The sequence below is a fragment of the Neophocaena asiaeorientalis genome, unplaced genomic scaffold (genome assembly GCF_003031525.2).
Source record: "Neophocaena asiaeorientalis asiaeorientalis breed wild unplaced genomic scaffold, Neophocaena_asiaeorientalis_V1.1 scaffold30, whole genome shotgun sequence".
NCBI lineage: Eukaryota > Metazoa > Chordata > Mammalia > Artiodactyla > Phocoenidae > Neophocaena > Neophocaena asiaeorientalis.
The window spans coordinates 13,710,041-13,725,150 of NW_020174923.1; the positions used below are offsets into that span (position 1 = coordinate 13,710,041).

Consider the following 15,110-nt stretch of genomic DNA (forward strand, 5'->3'; position numbering starts at 1 on the left):
GGGTGGTCTGGGGAACTAAGTTCCTGCACGGTGTGGCCAAAAAAGAAAAAAGAAGCGTTGGGGGTAAAGGTATCAGCTAAATTTCCCCACTGATTTTTTAGGGTTTTTTTTCTTTAATAAATTTTAATTTTGGAATAATTTCAGATTTACATGACAGTTGCAAAGATAGAACAGAGGGCTCCCATATACCCTTCACTCAGTTTCCCCTGATGCTAACATCTTATATTACCATGTACACTTGTTACAACTAAGAAATCAACATTGGCATACTGTTGGTAACTAAACTCCAGAATGTATTCAGATTCCACTGGTTTTTCCACTAACGTCCTTTATCTTTTTCAGACTCAAATCCAGGATACCACATCGCACTTAGTATTTAAGTTGTTTTTCAGAAGTAGGACTTATTCCTCGATATTCCTCTTATACAAGTTTTAGAAGAAGAGTTTAAACTTTTCAAGCTAGTCAACTGAACCAGTCTGACAAACTTAAACTCTGATTGTATTTCTTTTATTACAGTAATTTGCAAATTAAATACACACATACAAACCTTATGTTCCAACTACAATTTGTTGTTCATTATACTTTAGGGGCAGAAACCATAAATTATATTTATTATATTTGTATGTTTTAGCACAGATAAAAACACAGTTGCTTATATATTCTCCTTAGTACTGGAAATAAATGTTTGGACCCAGCACAGTTGAATCTGCTCACACACCCCTTGGGATAAGAATGGGGAGGAAGTTTTGCATGTGTGGCTGCCCATGATGAAACCCATTTTTAAAAGATAGAAAAAGAAATGATGCCATCTGTCCAGTTGGCAGTTGCTGTTTCCTAAGGCTTTTCTCTTTTAAAGATCAGTATAAACTAAGCAAGAGTAAATGCTCCCCTTTTGGGTCAGATTTTAGCTTTCACTTGCAAGGTCTCAATTCCAGTGCTGTTAGACCTCGGAGATGCATTTCCTAATTTGTAAATAGGATAGCCCTCGAGATCGCTGTAGAGAAAGCGAAATTACGACATTTCAAAATCTACTTTCGAGCTCATCAGGGCGTTTCTCTCCATCAAAATTAATCTTCGTGCGACCCAGATGGGACTCGAACCCACAATCCCCAGCTCCGGAGGCTGATGCCTTATCCATTAGGCCACTGGGTCACCACGGTATCCGGGTTCTCACACCGTCCCCTTACGCAATGCCATCATCGCGCACCGCCCTCGCGCTCTGCGGCCTCCCTTCCGGCGGTGTGTGATTTGGGAGCCGCCCCCAGTGCCTGCAGCACGCGCCTGCGCACTCCTGCGCCCTCGACCCGTCCCGCCGCCAGAGCCTCCGCGCGCATGCGCAGGGTCTGCCCCACCCTATTGCCCTTGTACTGCGTGGCCCGCACGCGGGTGGCTTTGGGTGTCTCTTGGGGAGCTGTTTCCTCTTGGGTTTTCGGAAGGGTCTCAGTCCTGGCAGCATACTAGGCGCACTTGGTGGGCGGGGGAACTCTGAACAAAATTCCAATGCCTGGCCTCTCCCCGTTCTAATTCTATTTACCAGGGCGGTCCCGGGCCTCTGCATTTTGCAGAGTTCCTGTGACCTTCCTCTGGCGTGAGGTCCTACCGCATCCCCCCAACCTTCCCGTCCCTAACAGCTCCCTCCTTCCCTTTTTTTCCCTGCATTTATTCAAAGTACGTTAATTGGATAACATTATGTGCTGGGAGCTGTTGGGAGTTTGCAGGGTGAACAGGCTTTTCTTCAAATCTGCCCTTCTCCCCCACTCACCTACAAACATTTTTCTCCCCATCTCTTCTTTCCCTCCGAATTGAAGGGAAAATAAATATAACGAGGTCCCTAAATACAAAATAATACGAATTTTGTTTTGTTTTTATCCTAAAGCTAGGTCTTTGATAAAGATTTAGAGATTTTTTGGTTCCATGCATAGTATCTGTATGCTTGTTGCATATAAAGGTGCTGCATTTGTTATTTTTAAAAATACACGATTTCGTTTTCTTCTTAGACACATAATACCTGTTCATTTAAAAATTGTATAAAATGGGGGTAAGCCAAACAAAAATTGAAATTGATTATAATTTTACCATTCAGAGTTAACCACTATTAACATTTTGGTGTGCATCTTTCAAATCTTACGAGTCAGTGTGTTATGTGTCAGTTTTATTACCTGTGGATCCTGAGTCATCCAGGAAATGCTTTTCACAAAAACTAGGACGTTATTAGTGAATAATAAATAATCATATAGCAACAATGGTGCAGAAGCAATGGTGGGTAAAACTGACACAGCGAATCAAGGCAGTGACACTAAGCAATAATCGTTATTCTTCACCTTTGTGCAGTGGAGGGAGGGGAGGGAATTTGGGCCAGCTTCACTTAAGAACATCCTTGATGACACTATAAGAATTATTAATTTAAATCTCGACCCTTGAGTACACATCTTTTTAATATTTTGTGTGACAAAATGGGAATTATGCATAAATCACTTTTACCACAGAATTCAATGGTTGTCTCTTGAGGAAAACATTTGTTCAGTGTTTGAGTTGCAGGCTAAACTGGCTGCTTTTTCAGTGGAACATAGTTCTTGAAAGAATGACTGACAGGTAAACTATAATTATTCAGACTTGGGCACACTTGGGTTTGCTTCTCTGGAGCAGCTTCACTCTCAGGCTCACATCTTCAGAGCACGCAGTCCACTGGAAGAGAGGGGATATCTCACAAAAGTCTCAGTAAATATTTTACTGCATTGTGTTACATCTTTATCACCAAATTCCTGTGTCTGGGAGATGGAATGTACTGATTGGCTTAGGCCAGACAGACCCTCTCCTGAATCTCCATCCAAACTACAATAGGAAGAGTTGGGGGTGTATGCTTTCCCAGGACAAGGTGTATCTTTCAAAGGCAACTTTCACTTTTGACATTTTACTTCTGTTTCAGGTTATTTTCAGGTGCAAGCACAGAATAGTGGTCAGAGAGCACGGATCCTGGAATGAGATGGCCTGGGTTTGAATCCTGTCTGCCATTTACTCCTGTGCGAACCTGTACAAGTTACTTAACCACCTACTCTTCTGTGAAATGGAACAAATAATAATACTAGCTCACAGAGTTGTGAAGATTAAATGTATTCATAAAGGTAAAACACTTAGAACAATTCTGGGCACATAGTACCCAATACTTGCAAGCAAAAGAAAACCCAATTTGGGGCTTCCCTGGTGGCGCAGTGTTAAGAATCCAACCGCTAAGAATCCACGTGCCAACGCAGGGGACATGGGTTCGAACCCTCCTCCGGGAAGATCCCACATGCTGCAGAACAACTAAGCCCGTGCGCCACAACTACTAAGCCCGCGCGCCTACAGCCCGTGCTCTGCAACAAGAGAAGCCTGCGCACCGCAACAAAGAGTAGCCCCCCTAGCCGCAACTAGAGAAAGCCCACGCACAGCAACAAAGACCCAACGCAGCCAAAAAATAAATTAAAAAAAAAAAAAGAAAACCCAATTCAACGAGTTTAAACAACAAAGGAAATGTATTGGATGATGTAATTTCAAAGTCATATAAGCAGCTTTCTGAGGTAAGGCAGGCTGTTGATCCTGGTTTCTCTACAACTGTCTAATTCAGATTTCTAGGACTCACATCTCTCCGTTCAGAAGAACAGAGCCTGCTTTCCAACCTCTAATCATTAAACAAAAGGCACAGGCTTCCCAACTGGATGAATTTAGGTCACATGACTTCCCCAGAACCATTCACAGTAGCCAAGAGAATGCCGTGTAGTGACTGGTTTGGAGGTGAAATCCTTCCACATTTTTGCATTTAGGGAGATAGGATTGTGCTGATTGGTTAGGTGGGAGTAGAATCAACCTCCTATGACTCTCATAGCTGCTACACAATGAGTGAGGCTGGCAAAAGTGCCTGCGAGAAGGGATGAAGATAATTGTTTGAATTTATCTATAGTAAAAAATAAGCCAATACAGCTTTTCTTAAAAATACCCTTTTCAGAATACAGAAAAGTTGCAAAAAGACAACAAATTGGCCCATAATCCCGAGGTTCTGATAACCATCATTGATGCTTTTTAAAAAAGTACAAGAAAATACAAACATTTTATTCAGAAATGTATAAAATATAGCATAGATCATTACTATAACAATTGACAAAATTTGAACACAGACTATAAATAAGTAATCGCATCAAAGTTCAGTTGTCTTGAATTTGATGATTGTGGTGTGGTTATATAATAGAATTCTTACAAGATATGAGCCGAAATATTTAGGGGTAAAGGGACATGATTTCTCAGACTTGCTCTCAAATGGTTCAAAAAGTAATATGTAAAAGCCGTGTGTATATATATTTACATAGAGAAAGAAATAGTAAATGTGGCAGATGTTAACATTTGGCAAATATGGATAAAGATTTGCAGCTCTACTGTATTTGAAATTATTAAAAATAAGACTGGAGAAACAGGCATAATAAACCTTTTGTTACCATATTTATGCCTTCTATGCAGTCTTTTGCATGACGCAAGTTAAACAACAACAACATCAACACCACTTAAAAAATGCAGCACATATCTGCCTTACCCCTCCCCTCCTTGATGGCCAGAAACCCCGGCCAAGTTCCTTCTGAGTCCTATCAGGGGAAAAATGCATAGCAATATATTTCTATATCAAGATTTTGAAAGAGAATTATTTTGGGAATCATTTGTGGTACTTGTTTAAGGCAAACATCCAGGGAAACTACCATCCACCATACAGGCATAAACCCACTGCTAAAAGCCAACGCTCCAGCCATGGCTGACTAGGAACTGACCCTTCGCGCTGCATGCCGGGATCTGGAGTCTTTCTCCTCCGAACTGCAAGGCGCTCTGGGATAGCCCGGCCTCTCCCTTTTCTCGCGATGCGATCCTCTCTTCTTCGGGGCCCTCTGACCCCCGCCCCAACGTGTTTTTCAAATCCACCAATGGGCGCATAGCGTAAGCTCGAACCAGCCAATCGGAATGCGGGGCCACCGGGAAATTTAAATCGCGCCGGCCGGCTGCTCGAGCCACACCGTCCTCTGGCTGACCGTGGTGGACGTCTTGAGCGCAGTGGATCCGCAGCCTGTGCGCCCCGCACCGCCTCCTGTGGAAGCTTGAGCCGGCTGTGTAGGTACGAACTGAGGCCGCAGCCCGGCCCGAGCGGCAACGGCTGGCCCGCAAGGCCGCGCTCGGATTGCAGGCGGCGGGAGGGGAGGCCCGGGGTAGGTGCCGGGCCTGGCTTTGGCCTCTCTGGTTAACGAGGCCTCGGGGGGCGTAGTTCGTTGGCGAGACGGGCGTTGCACGATGCTTGGCTGTAGGGCTCGAGGCCCTCCGAACAGCCGCGATCGTCTTTGAGAGAGAATCAGAGTGAGGCCCGAGGAGGAAAGCCTCGGTAGGGGGCCCAGCGCCTCTGGCTCCTCCTCCTCCCGTTCCCGCTGCTGCTTCCCCGAAATGGGGTCGGTGGTGGGGGCGTGGGGCAGGGGAAGGGACTGGAGATGGAGGTGGCAGTTGCAAGTTCTGTCTCTTAACACGTAGGCCCAGGTTTGGCTGTGTCACAATTTCGTAAAAGAACAGAATGGAATTAAAGGTAGCCACTTGTAAGGAGGACTTTTACTTTTGTGCTCTCTTGGAGAATGCTCTTAAGTAGCTGAGTTTGAGTGAAGCACAGCTGATATCAGCCTAATTTAGTGGATTCGCTCAGAATTTCTGGAAATGAAAATGTATGCGAGATGCTGAAGATGCAGAACTGCGTCGCAGGTGTTCAGGGTGGGTGGGCAGGAAATTTTATGAAAGACTCCACAATGTAATGATGAATCCGATTAAAAAAAAATTTTCAGACGTGGAGAATGTACCTGTTTTGGCCTTTTAAAGACCGTAGAGGCTCCAGAGGATCGGAATTTATGGCCCCTAGGACATAGATTTTAACTGTAACCTCATTTCCCCTACTTTGTCTTCAATTAACTATTTATAGATCCAATATAGAGTTTAGAGGCACACTGTCCGGTGTGGTAGTCCCCAAACGCATGTGGCTAGTCTGAATTGAGTTATGCTGTAAGCTTAAAGTCCTTGCAAGATCTCGAAGAAGAAAGAATGTAAAATATCTCAGTAATTTTTTGATGTAATGTGTTGAAATGAGAAAATATATGTTGGGTTAAATAAAATATATTATTGAAGTTAATTTCATTTTGTTCCTTTTTGCTTTTTTAAAAATGTGGCTACTAGGAAACTTAAATTTATGCAGCCTGCATTATATTTCTGGTGGACAGTACTGCTCCAGGAAGTATCAGCCCTTCAGAGGGGGAGGGGCCGAAGATCATTTGGCCAAAGCTGTTTAATAGTGTTGAAAAAGGAAGTTCTTCCTCTAATATAGAAATGTAGACTCAATATGTGTTTGATAATTCCATTAATGCTCACCTTATTGCACATCAAAATGATAAAAGGGAAATCTTTTTCTCTCCCTCATCTTACAGCTTTCTCCCTTTGTCTCATAATCATGTCCACCAATGAGAATGCTAATTCACCAGCTGCCCGCCTTAACAGATTCAAGAACAAGGGGAAAGACAGTACAGTGAGTACCTTCTGTTGCTTTCCTATGATATTTTTTAAACGGGAATATATTTGGAAAGGGGGTCAAAATTTTGAGCGAATTTGAAAAAGTGCCCTCAACAAAAACTGATTGTAATAGGTGAGATAATATGTTGTCTTTTCTCAAGGAAATGAGGCGGCGCCGAATAGAAGTTAATGTGGAGCTCAGGAAAGCTAAGAAGGATGACCAGATGCTGAAAAGGAGAAATGTCAGCTCTTTTCCAGATGATGCTGCTTCTCCACTGCAGGAAAACCGCAACAACCAGGTAAGGATATTTTAGCTTATGAATTATGGTAAACCCAGAAAAATCAATATGGGGCTTTTCTTAGAAATTTAAATAACATGCCTAGCTTTGTGGTTTTAACTATCAAATGTGAAGATCTGTTTTTGTGTGCTCCCCGGCAGTAATTCTGATGGGTTGTCTTTTTCTTGCCCACCCTCCGAAATCTACTGAAGCTGATTCTAAGGTTGTCTTTAGCTCTGATCTCGCTTCAAGTTTCCCTGCATTTCCAGTTGCCAGCTCATACCTTGACCTGGCCATTTAGCTGTTAATTGAAAGTTAATCATGTCCAGAACCATCTTATTTCTACCTCTTTCTTTCTCTTTCTCTTTCCCTTCCTTCCTTCCTTTCTTCTCTATTTTTTGTACTTGTCACCAGCTTTATTCAGGTCTTTTTCCTCAGTACTGAAATACTTTCAGTAGTCTCCTAATTTTATCTTTCCCTTCATTCTGTGCCGCATACTACTTACCTAAAAATTGTCCTAAAATACTGCTTTAAACATCTTAGAAACTTTATGGTTTTAAATCCTTATTTTTTGAAGGTTTTTTGTAAATTAGACCCATCTTAGATTTTCAAATTTATGTATTTCATCTTTCAAAGATATTGGGCACTTTCCTACTTTTTTTCATGTTATGCTTTACTTTAGCGCTCCGTATTTTATCAGTTTTTTTTTTTAATTGAATTCCACCTATGCGCTATTTCTCGAGTTTTATACTCAAATCCCATCTTCTCCTTATAGCACTCTTTGGTTAGCCTAACAGGAAAAATGCTCCCTTCTCAGAATTCCTGTAGCACCCCATTCTGCACCAAAAAAGGAGAGTAAATTCTGTATAACACTATATACGTATAACACCATATATATATATATATATATATATGGTGTTATACATATAGCCATTTATTATATGGTTGTTGGCTTGTCACATTTTCCTTGTTAAGTTGTAAGCCTATAGGGAGAAAGGGACACTGTCTTTTTGAGCTAACTGTAGCATTGGTTCTCAAAGCAATGCTACAATTAAATCAAACCTATGATCACAACCTATACATTTATATTTGCAACACTACTGTGGAAATGAATAGATAACAAACTTAGATATGAAAAATCCCAGCATATCTAAATACAAGTGATTTAGACTAAGGTAGGAATAACCTTCACAGTGCTCTAATTCTTTTTTTTAAAGTTGTTCACAGCTACTTTATCTAGTGACTAAATGCTGGGATACTCCATTACTTGAGACTTTGTTTAATCATGACACCAAGTTTGAGAATTGTTCTACATATTAAAAATGAATATTTCATTGACAGGCAAATTTTAATGTAGGGCTAAACTCTTAGTAACTGATTATAAACTTAGGAATGTCTTCATGTTGGGATTTTATTGCTTGTGTTTAATCCTTTTTTTAAAATAAATTTATTTATTTTTGGCTGCGTTGGGTCTTTGTTGCTACACACGGGCTTTTCTGTGGTTGCAGCAAACGGGCTACCCTTCATTAGTGGTGCTCGGACTTTTCACTGCAATGGCTTCTCTTGTTGTGGAGCACGGGCTCTAGGCGCGTGGGCTTCAGTAGTTGTGGCACACAGGCTCAGTAGTTGTGGCTCACGGGCTCTAGAGCACAGGCTCAGTAGTTGTGGTGCACAGGCTTAGTTGCTTCGCGGCATGTGGGATCTTCCCGGACCAGGGCTTGAACCCATGTCCCCTGCATTGGCAGGTGGATTCTTAACTGCTACGCCACCAGGGAAGTCCTGTATTTAATCTTAAAAATGATAATTTGCAAAATTAATTCCATTTTCTTGTAGGGCACTGTAAATTGGTCTGTTGATGACATTGTCAAAGGCATAAATAGCAACAATTTGGAAAGCCAGCTCCAAGCTACTCAAGCTGCTAGGTAAGCCTTGTCTGCTATAGCATGGGTAACCTAAGAAATCAGCCTTTTTACATTTTTTGGTGGGAAAGTGATGAGCAGGTGGTGAGGGTAAAGTAAAGGTTAAGCCAGGCCTAGGCCTATTTTCATTAGAATCTTCCCTTAGGAGGATGTAAAATTTTCTGTAATTGCCTAAATTCCATCTACCTCTAGTGATAATCACTGTTAACCTTTTGGTGTACTTTTTAACAAAATTACAAAGTTTTTGTCGGAGTGGCATTTCAAGTCTGTCAGGGAAAGGAGGAATTATTCAGGAAGTGGGATTAGCTATCCCTAATAGCTAATGGGAAGGAGGTGCTATCCCATTTATTTAGAATGGTCCATCCATTTAGGAAATAAATATATGTAGACTCTTATCTCCCACCATACACAAATATTTGTGATATCCATAATAGAAAGGATTAATAATTTCTGTAGCTTGACAGTGTGGGGAAAAGCAAATCCAGTTGACAAATGATCATGGAAAAGATGTTTAGCTTCCCTAGTGGTCAGAGAAATGCAAATTAAATTAACAATGAGAGTGCAATGCTATCAGATTGTCAAAGTTTTTAAAAAGTGATAAGATCTAAAGTAGATTTCTGCAGAGATGCAGAGAGAAGGTTCTACATTATTGGTAATATCTCAGTTTTGGAAAAAAAATAGTTTACGACACAACTTATGGTAGCGCCATGCAGCCAGTCTGCTCAGCTCCTCTTAAATTCCAGGATGTCTCAGCATTTAGTGCTTTACTGTAAAAGGTTGTTTAAAGTTCTAAACTCTTGAGTTGCATTTTAAATTGTTTTTTTATATGAACGTGTTTTGATAATCACCTTCAATTTTTGTTTCTCTTTTTGCTTACCTGTAGGAAGCTGCTTTCCAGGGAAAAACAGCCCCCTATAGACAGCATAATCCGGGCTGGTTTGATTCCAAAATTTGTGTCCTTCTTGGGCAGAACTGATTGTAGTCCCATTCAGTTTGAATCTGCTTGGGCCCTCACTAACATTGCTTCCGGGACATCAGAACAGACAAAGGCTGTGGTAGATGGAGGTGCTATCCCAGCATTCATTTCTCTGTTGGCATCTCCCCACACTCACATCAGTGAACAAGCTGTATGGGCTCTAGGAAACATTGCAGGTACTTGGATTTAAGATTCTTTTGACTGAGTGTCTTCAGTCATACTGAGGTTAGTAGAAGTGCCTTGTCATAAGTAATAGTGACGTCTGTGTTGGGTTTTGAACTTACTTGCTTCCAGTACATATAAGGGGTGGAAGTGGCATCTAATTTAAGGAATTTCTGAGAGTGTTTTCTTTGCTTCAAGACACTGGTGCACTCAGTCACTGAAATTGATGGTGCTAGACAAGTAGTTATGGTTAACTTTTGCCTTTTTTTTTAAAGGTGATGGCTCGGTTTTCCGAGACTTGGTTATCAAGTATGGTGCAGTTGACCCGCTGTTGGCACTTTTGGCGGTTCCTGATTTATCATCTTTAGCGGTAAGTTACTTAACATACATCAAGTTATTCATTGATTCTAATTTTCCCACCTTCTCAAAAAACAGAGCACTTCATTGCATTTTTCTTTTCCCCTAGTGTGGTTACTTACGTAATCTTACCTGGACACTTTCAAATCTTTGTCGCAACAAGAATCCTGCACCCCCCTTAGATGCTGTTGAGCAAATTCTTCCTACTTTAGTTCGTCTCCTGCATCACGATGATCCAGAAGTTTTAGCTGATACCTGCTGGGCTATTTCCTACCTTACCGATGGTCCAAATGAACGGATTGAAATGGTTGTGAAAACTGGGGTTGTACCCCAACTTGTGAAGCTTTTAGGAGCTACTGAATTGCCAATTGTGGTAAGTTAACTTTCAGGTGAGAATATAAACTCTAAGGAGCATAATCAGTTGGTACTAATATTGACATATTGTCTATTTTAGGCCATATAATGAGCCTCTTACTTGTCAAAACTTTTAGGGTATAGAGATTTTGAGCAGTGCTGGAAAAGATAAAAGATAACCGCCAGCATCAACATTTTTTTCCTTTTCAGACTCCCGCGCTAAGAGCCATAGGGAATATTGTCACTGGGACAGATGAACAGACTCAGGTTGTAATAGATGCAGGAGCACTTGCCATCTTTCCCAGCCTGCTTACAAACTCCAAAACTAATATTCAGAAGGAAGCTACATGGACAATGTCAAACATCACGGCTGGCCGCCAGGACCAGATACAGCAAGTTGTAAATCATGGATTAGTTCCATTCCTTGTTGGCGTTCTCTCTAAGGTAATGAAGTCTTAGGACTTAATAAGGGATTGTAAGTGTTTATGGACAGGCACTTGGTAGATTCTTAATGTACTAATGTTAAGTTCTACTTAACTGCCTTTGCTAAATAATAGTCATTTCTTTTACTTAAGCTTGGATAGAACCAGTTGGTAGTTTTAGTCACCGTTTTTCTAAAACAGTACTTTTGGAATCTTATTTTTATGACCATTCTGAAATAAACCTGTTTCCTTATGTTAATTAGGCCGACTTTAAGACACAAAAGGAAGCTGTATGGGCTGTGACCAACTACACAAGTGGCGGAACAGTTGAGCAGATTGTATACCTTGTTCATTGTGGCATAATAGAACCGTTGATGAACCTCCTAACTGCGAAAGACACTAAAATTATTCTGGTTATTCTGGATGCCATCTCAAATATCTTTCAGGTAAGTCTTAAGAAGGTGGCATGTGTTTGAATTTGGACTTGATAATTGGTTTGCTATGAAGGTGACAGGAGTGGGGGCAGCTGAGCTTACTCAGGGGGCCACAGAATCAGAGAGACATTTATGGGGGCCACACTCTTGATAAAAGGTGTGACAACGGATTGTAAGAGATAAAGGAGATGACAGGTGAATGATGTCACCTGAATTGAGGTCAGGTACATATGTGGACACTATTCATACCTATTTATTTTGTCAAGAGTTTGTAATTCCCCAGTTTCATACTGAATTTTGGTGAAATTAAATTTGAATGACCTAGTTAATTATATTTTTCTTTGGTTCCGTTCCTAATTGATCCAAGCATGCTAGCACAGGGCACTTGTCATAGTGTTTGGTGGTAGGTAGGTCTTACTCAACAACTTTAAACTTCAGATTATGGAAATTTGTACATATCAAAGTTGAGTTTAGAATAATGATCCCTAGTGTATCCATCACCTAGCATAAATAATTGTCAACATTTGGCCTCTTTTTCTACTCACCTTACCTAAAATTTTATTTTTTTTAAATTAATTAATTTATTTTTGGCTGCATTGGGTCTTTGTTGCTGCATGCGGGCTTTCTCTAGTTGCGGCGAGTGGGGGCTACTCTTCGTTGCGGTGCGCGGGCTTCTCATTGCGGTGGCTTCTCTTGTTGTGGGGCACGGGCTCTAGGCACATGGGCTTCAGTAGTTGTGGCATGTGGGCTCAGTAGTTGTTGCTCACAGGCTCTAGAGCGTAGGCTCAGTAGTTGTGGTGCACGGGCTTAGTTGCTCCGCAGCCATGTGGGATCTTCCCGGAACAGAGATAGAACCCGTGTCCCCTGCATTGGCAGGCGGATTCTTAACTGCTGCGCCACCAAGGAAGCCCTAAAATTTTATTTTATTCCCTTGCTTACAGGGAAGCAAGTAAGTAATTTCATTTTTTAAAATTTATGTTTCTTCTAAAAGTTGAGAACTTTAAAACATATTTAGCCACAATATCATTCTTACACCTAATAGGTTCTTGATATCATCAAATAATCTAGTCCAGGGAATTTGTTTTTACATACCGTAGGCCCTCTTTACTCTTGGACAATGGTTCTCTTCCTTGACTACATACCTTTTGGGATTATTTGGGGTGCTTTTACACTAGTAGTTTCCAATTCCCATCACAGACCAATTGAACCTGGATATACCGTCATTTTTAAAGTTGCCGAGGTGATTTTGATGCACAGAAAAGATTGAGAACTATACTATGATCGTCGTGGCTGAAGGCTACAGAAGTAGTTGCTAAGAGCAAGTACAGGTCTGATTCCCTTGAATTTTTAAAAAATGTGAAATGTAGATAAAAATGGAGATAGTTTTATCTATTAGGATTATGGAAGGAACCGTTGTGTTTATTTCTGTCTGATATATATTGATAGTCAAACATAAACATTGTTTTCTTCATTAAAACAGAACATTCAAAGCTTAAGCTACTAAACTTGGAAATTTTTTTTTAGGCTGCTGAGAAACTAGGTGAAACTGAGAAACTTAGTATAATGATTGAAGAATGTGGAGGTTTGGACAAAATTGAAGCTCTACAAAACCATGAAAATGAGTCTGTGTACAAAGCTTCATTAAACTTGATTGAGAAGTATTTCTCTGTGGAGGTGAGTAACCTGGTAATGTTAATAAGCACTGGGAAAATACACACTTAGGATTAAGCCTGTAAGATTTTTTTTTCCTCATACTTTTTTAATGAGCCCTGATAAATACAGTAAAATATTAGTGTAAGTAGGAGATGACATACATATTTGCTCCTTTAATGTTTGGCTTGATAATACCATCTTTGTAACTTGAGATATTAAAAAGTCACCAATTTACTTTCGAATGAAAAGCCTCACGAATCTTAGAATACCTTTTTGTTGTTGTTGTTTAATTTATTTATTTGGTTGTGCTGGGTCTTAGTTGCGGCATGCTTGTGGGCTCCAGTTCCCTGACCAGGGATCGAACTTGGGCCCCCTGCATTGGGATCGCGGAGTCTTAACCACTGTGCTACCAGGGAAGTCCCATGAATCTTGGAATATCTTGAGACTAAATTTGTGTAGGAGTTGGAGAAGTAGGCCGACCCGACAGCCATCCTCTGGCCTAATCGGTTTTGCTCTTGCCTACTGAAAAGTGACAGGTTAAAAAAATCTCTATTTTTCTGTTAATTGTAGAAGCTTTCTTTAAAAATTTTTTTCTTTTAATATTATAATTTTTTATTGAAGTATTGTTGATTTACAGTGTTGTGTTAATTATTGCTGTACAGCAAAGTGATTCAGTTATACCTATATATATATTCTTTTTTGTATATATTCTTTTCCACTATGGTTTATCTTAGGATATTGACTATAGTTCTCTGTGCTGTACAGTAAGAACTTGTTTATCCATTCTATGTATAATAGCTTACATTTAACGCCAGCCTCTCACTCCATCCTTCCCCCATCCCCCTCCCTCTTGGCAACCGCCAGTCTGTTCTTGATGTCTGTGATTCTGTTTCACAGATAGGTTCCTTTGTGTTGTAGTTTAGATTCCACATGTAAGTAATATACAGTATTTGTCTTTCTGACTTATTTCACTTAGTATGATAATCTCTAGTTGTATCCATGTTGTAGTAGCATTTCTTAACCCATTCAGAACCTTCCCCTCTCAGGCAAGTTCAGTATCCCTCCCTCCACTATTTGAGATATTGAAGTGTGTTTCAGGATTAAAGGTGAAATACACAAATGAAGACTTTAAGAGTGAATACCCTATAGGCATTATGCTAAGTGAAATGAGTCAGACAGAGGAAGACAAATACCATAAGATCTCTCTTATATGTGGAACGTTAAAAAACACACACACAAGCTCATAGATATGGAGAACAGATTGGTGGTTGCCAGAGGTGGGAGAAATGTGTAAACTTTTTTTTGTTTTTGTTTTTAGCCTAAATAAATTGAGATAAAAGAAGAAAAAAGTAAATATAGACTTCTAGGCAGCTACCTCTTAGAAATGTGCCACATTTATGGGATTATATTGTTTGTTTTTAAATACTTCCAGGAAGAGGAAGATCAAAATGTTGTGCCAGAAACTACCTCTGAAGGGTTTACATTCCAAGTTCAGGATGGCACTGCTGGGACCTTCAACTTTTAGATTGTACATCTGAGGCATAAAGTTGTTTGTTGTGTACTATGTTTGGTAGAAGTTTGTCTTACTGTTTCTCTACTAAGAACTCTTTACACGTGGTTTGTTATTGTAGCACTTTTTACAAAGAAACTATACTTGAACAGTTCTAAACTGTACATACTGTATGAAGCTTCTCCTCTCAATGGGTTTCTTATTTCTTTGTGGAATTTCATATCTTGCAGTGTCCTGTAAATAAAGATTAAATTCCACCCTTTTCTTTACTTCACCATGCCGATGTGTTACTTTCTAATTTAGAGCTCTTAAAGGATGCAAATGAAGGGGAGCTGAATTGAACGGATGTGACTCTAACCAGGAGTGTAGTTTTGGTTGCAGACATCATTTAATGTAAGGTTTGTTATGTCATCAAGGATACAAGATTGATAACTTCCTGCCCACTTCTGAATTCTGGCTTTGCTCCAGGCTTCTTCCCCTCTTGGTTGGTGAAAAT

General features: G+C 40.3%; 1 protein-coding gene and 1 non-coding gene across 2 annotated transcripts; one reads left to right on the plus strand and one right to left on the minus strand.

Annotated features, from left to right (window-relative positions):
* Positions 1-1,079: 1,079 nt before the first annotated feature.
* TRNAR-CCG (transfer RNA arginine (anticodon CCG)) lies at positions 1,080-1,152 on the minus strand. Its single transcript has one exon. It is a non-coding gene; the product is annotated as a tRNA-Arg (tRNA).
* A 3,839-nt stretch (positions 1,153-4,991) lies between these two features.
* On the plus strand, positions 4,992-14,888 carry KPNA2 (karyopherin subunit alpha 2). The gene is made up of 11 exons (XM_024761252.1): positions 4,992-5,128; positions 6,468-6,565; positions 6,711-6,848; positions 8,661-8,749; positions 9,630-9,898; positions 10,160-10,254; positions 10,351-10,614; positions 10,806-11,039; positions 11,281-11,463; positions 12,976-13,125; positions 14,537-14,888. Exons 2-11 carry the CDS (start codon positions 6,491-6,493, stop codon positions 14,627-14,629), a joined length of 1,590 nt encoding a protein of 529 aa, XP_024617020.1. The 5' UTR covers positions 4,992-5,128; positions 6,468-6,490; the 3' UTR covers positions 14,630-14,888.
* Positions 14,889-15,110: the final 222 nt, after the last annotated feature.

Coding starts and splice junctions, on each gene's coding strand:
- KPNA2 (XM_024761252.1), top strand. CDS start 6,491: ATGTCCACCAATGAGAATGCTAATTCACCAGCTGCCCGCCTTAACAGA. Junction 6,849..8,660: donor AGGAAAACCGCAACAACCAG/GTAAGGATATTT, acceptor ATTTTCTTGTAG/GGCACTGTAAATTGGTCTGT. Junction 9,899..10,159: donor GGCTCTAGGAAACATTGCAG/GTACTTGGATTT, acceptor TTTTTTTTAAAG/GTGATGGCTCGGTTTTCCGA.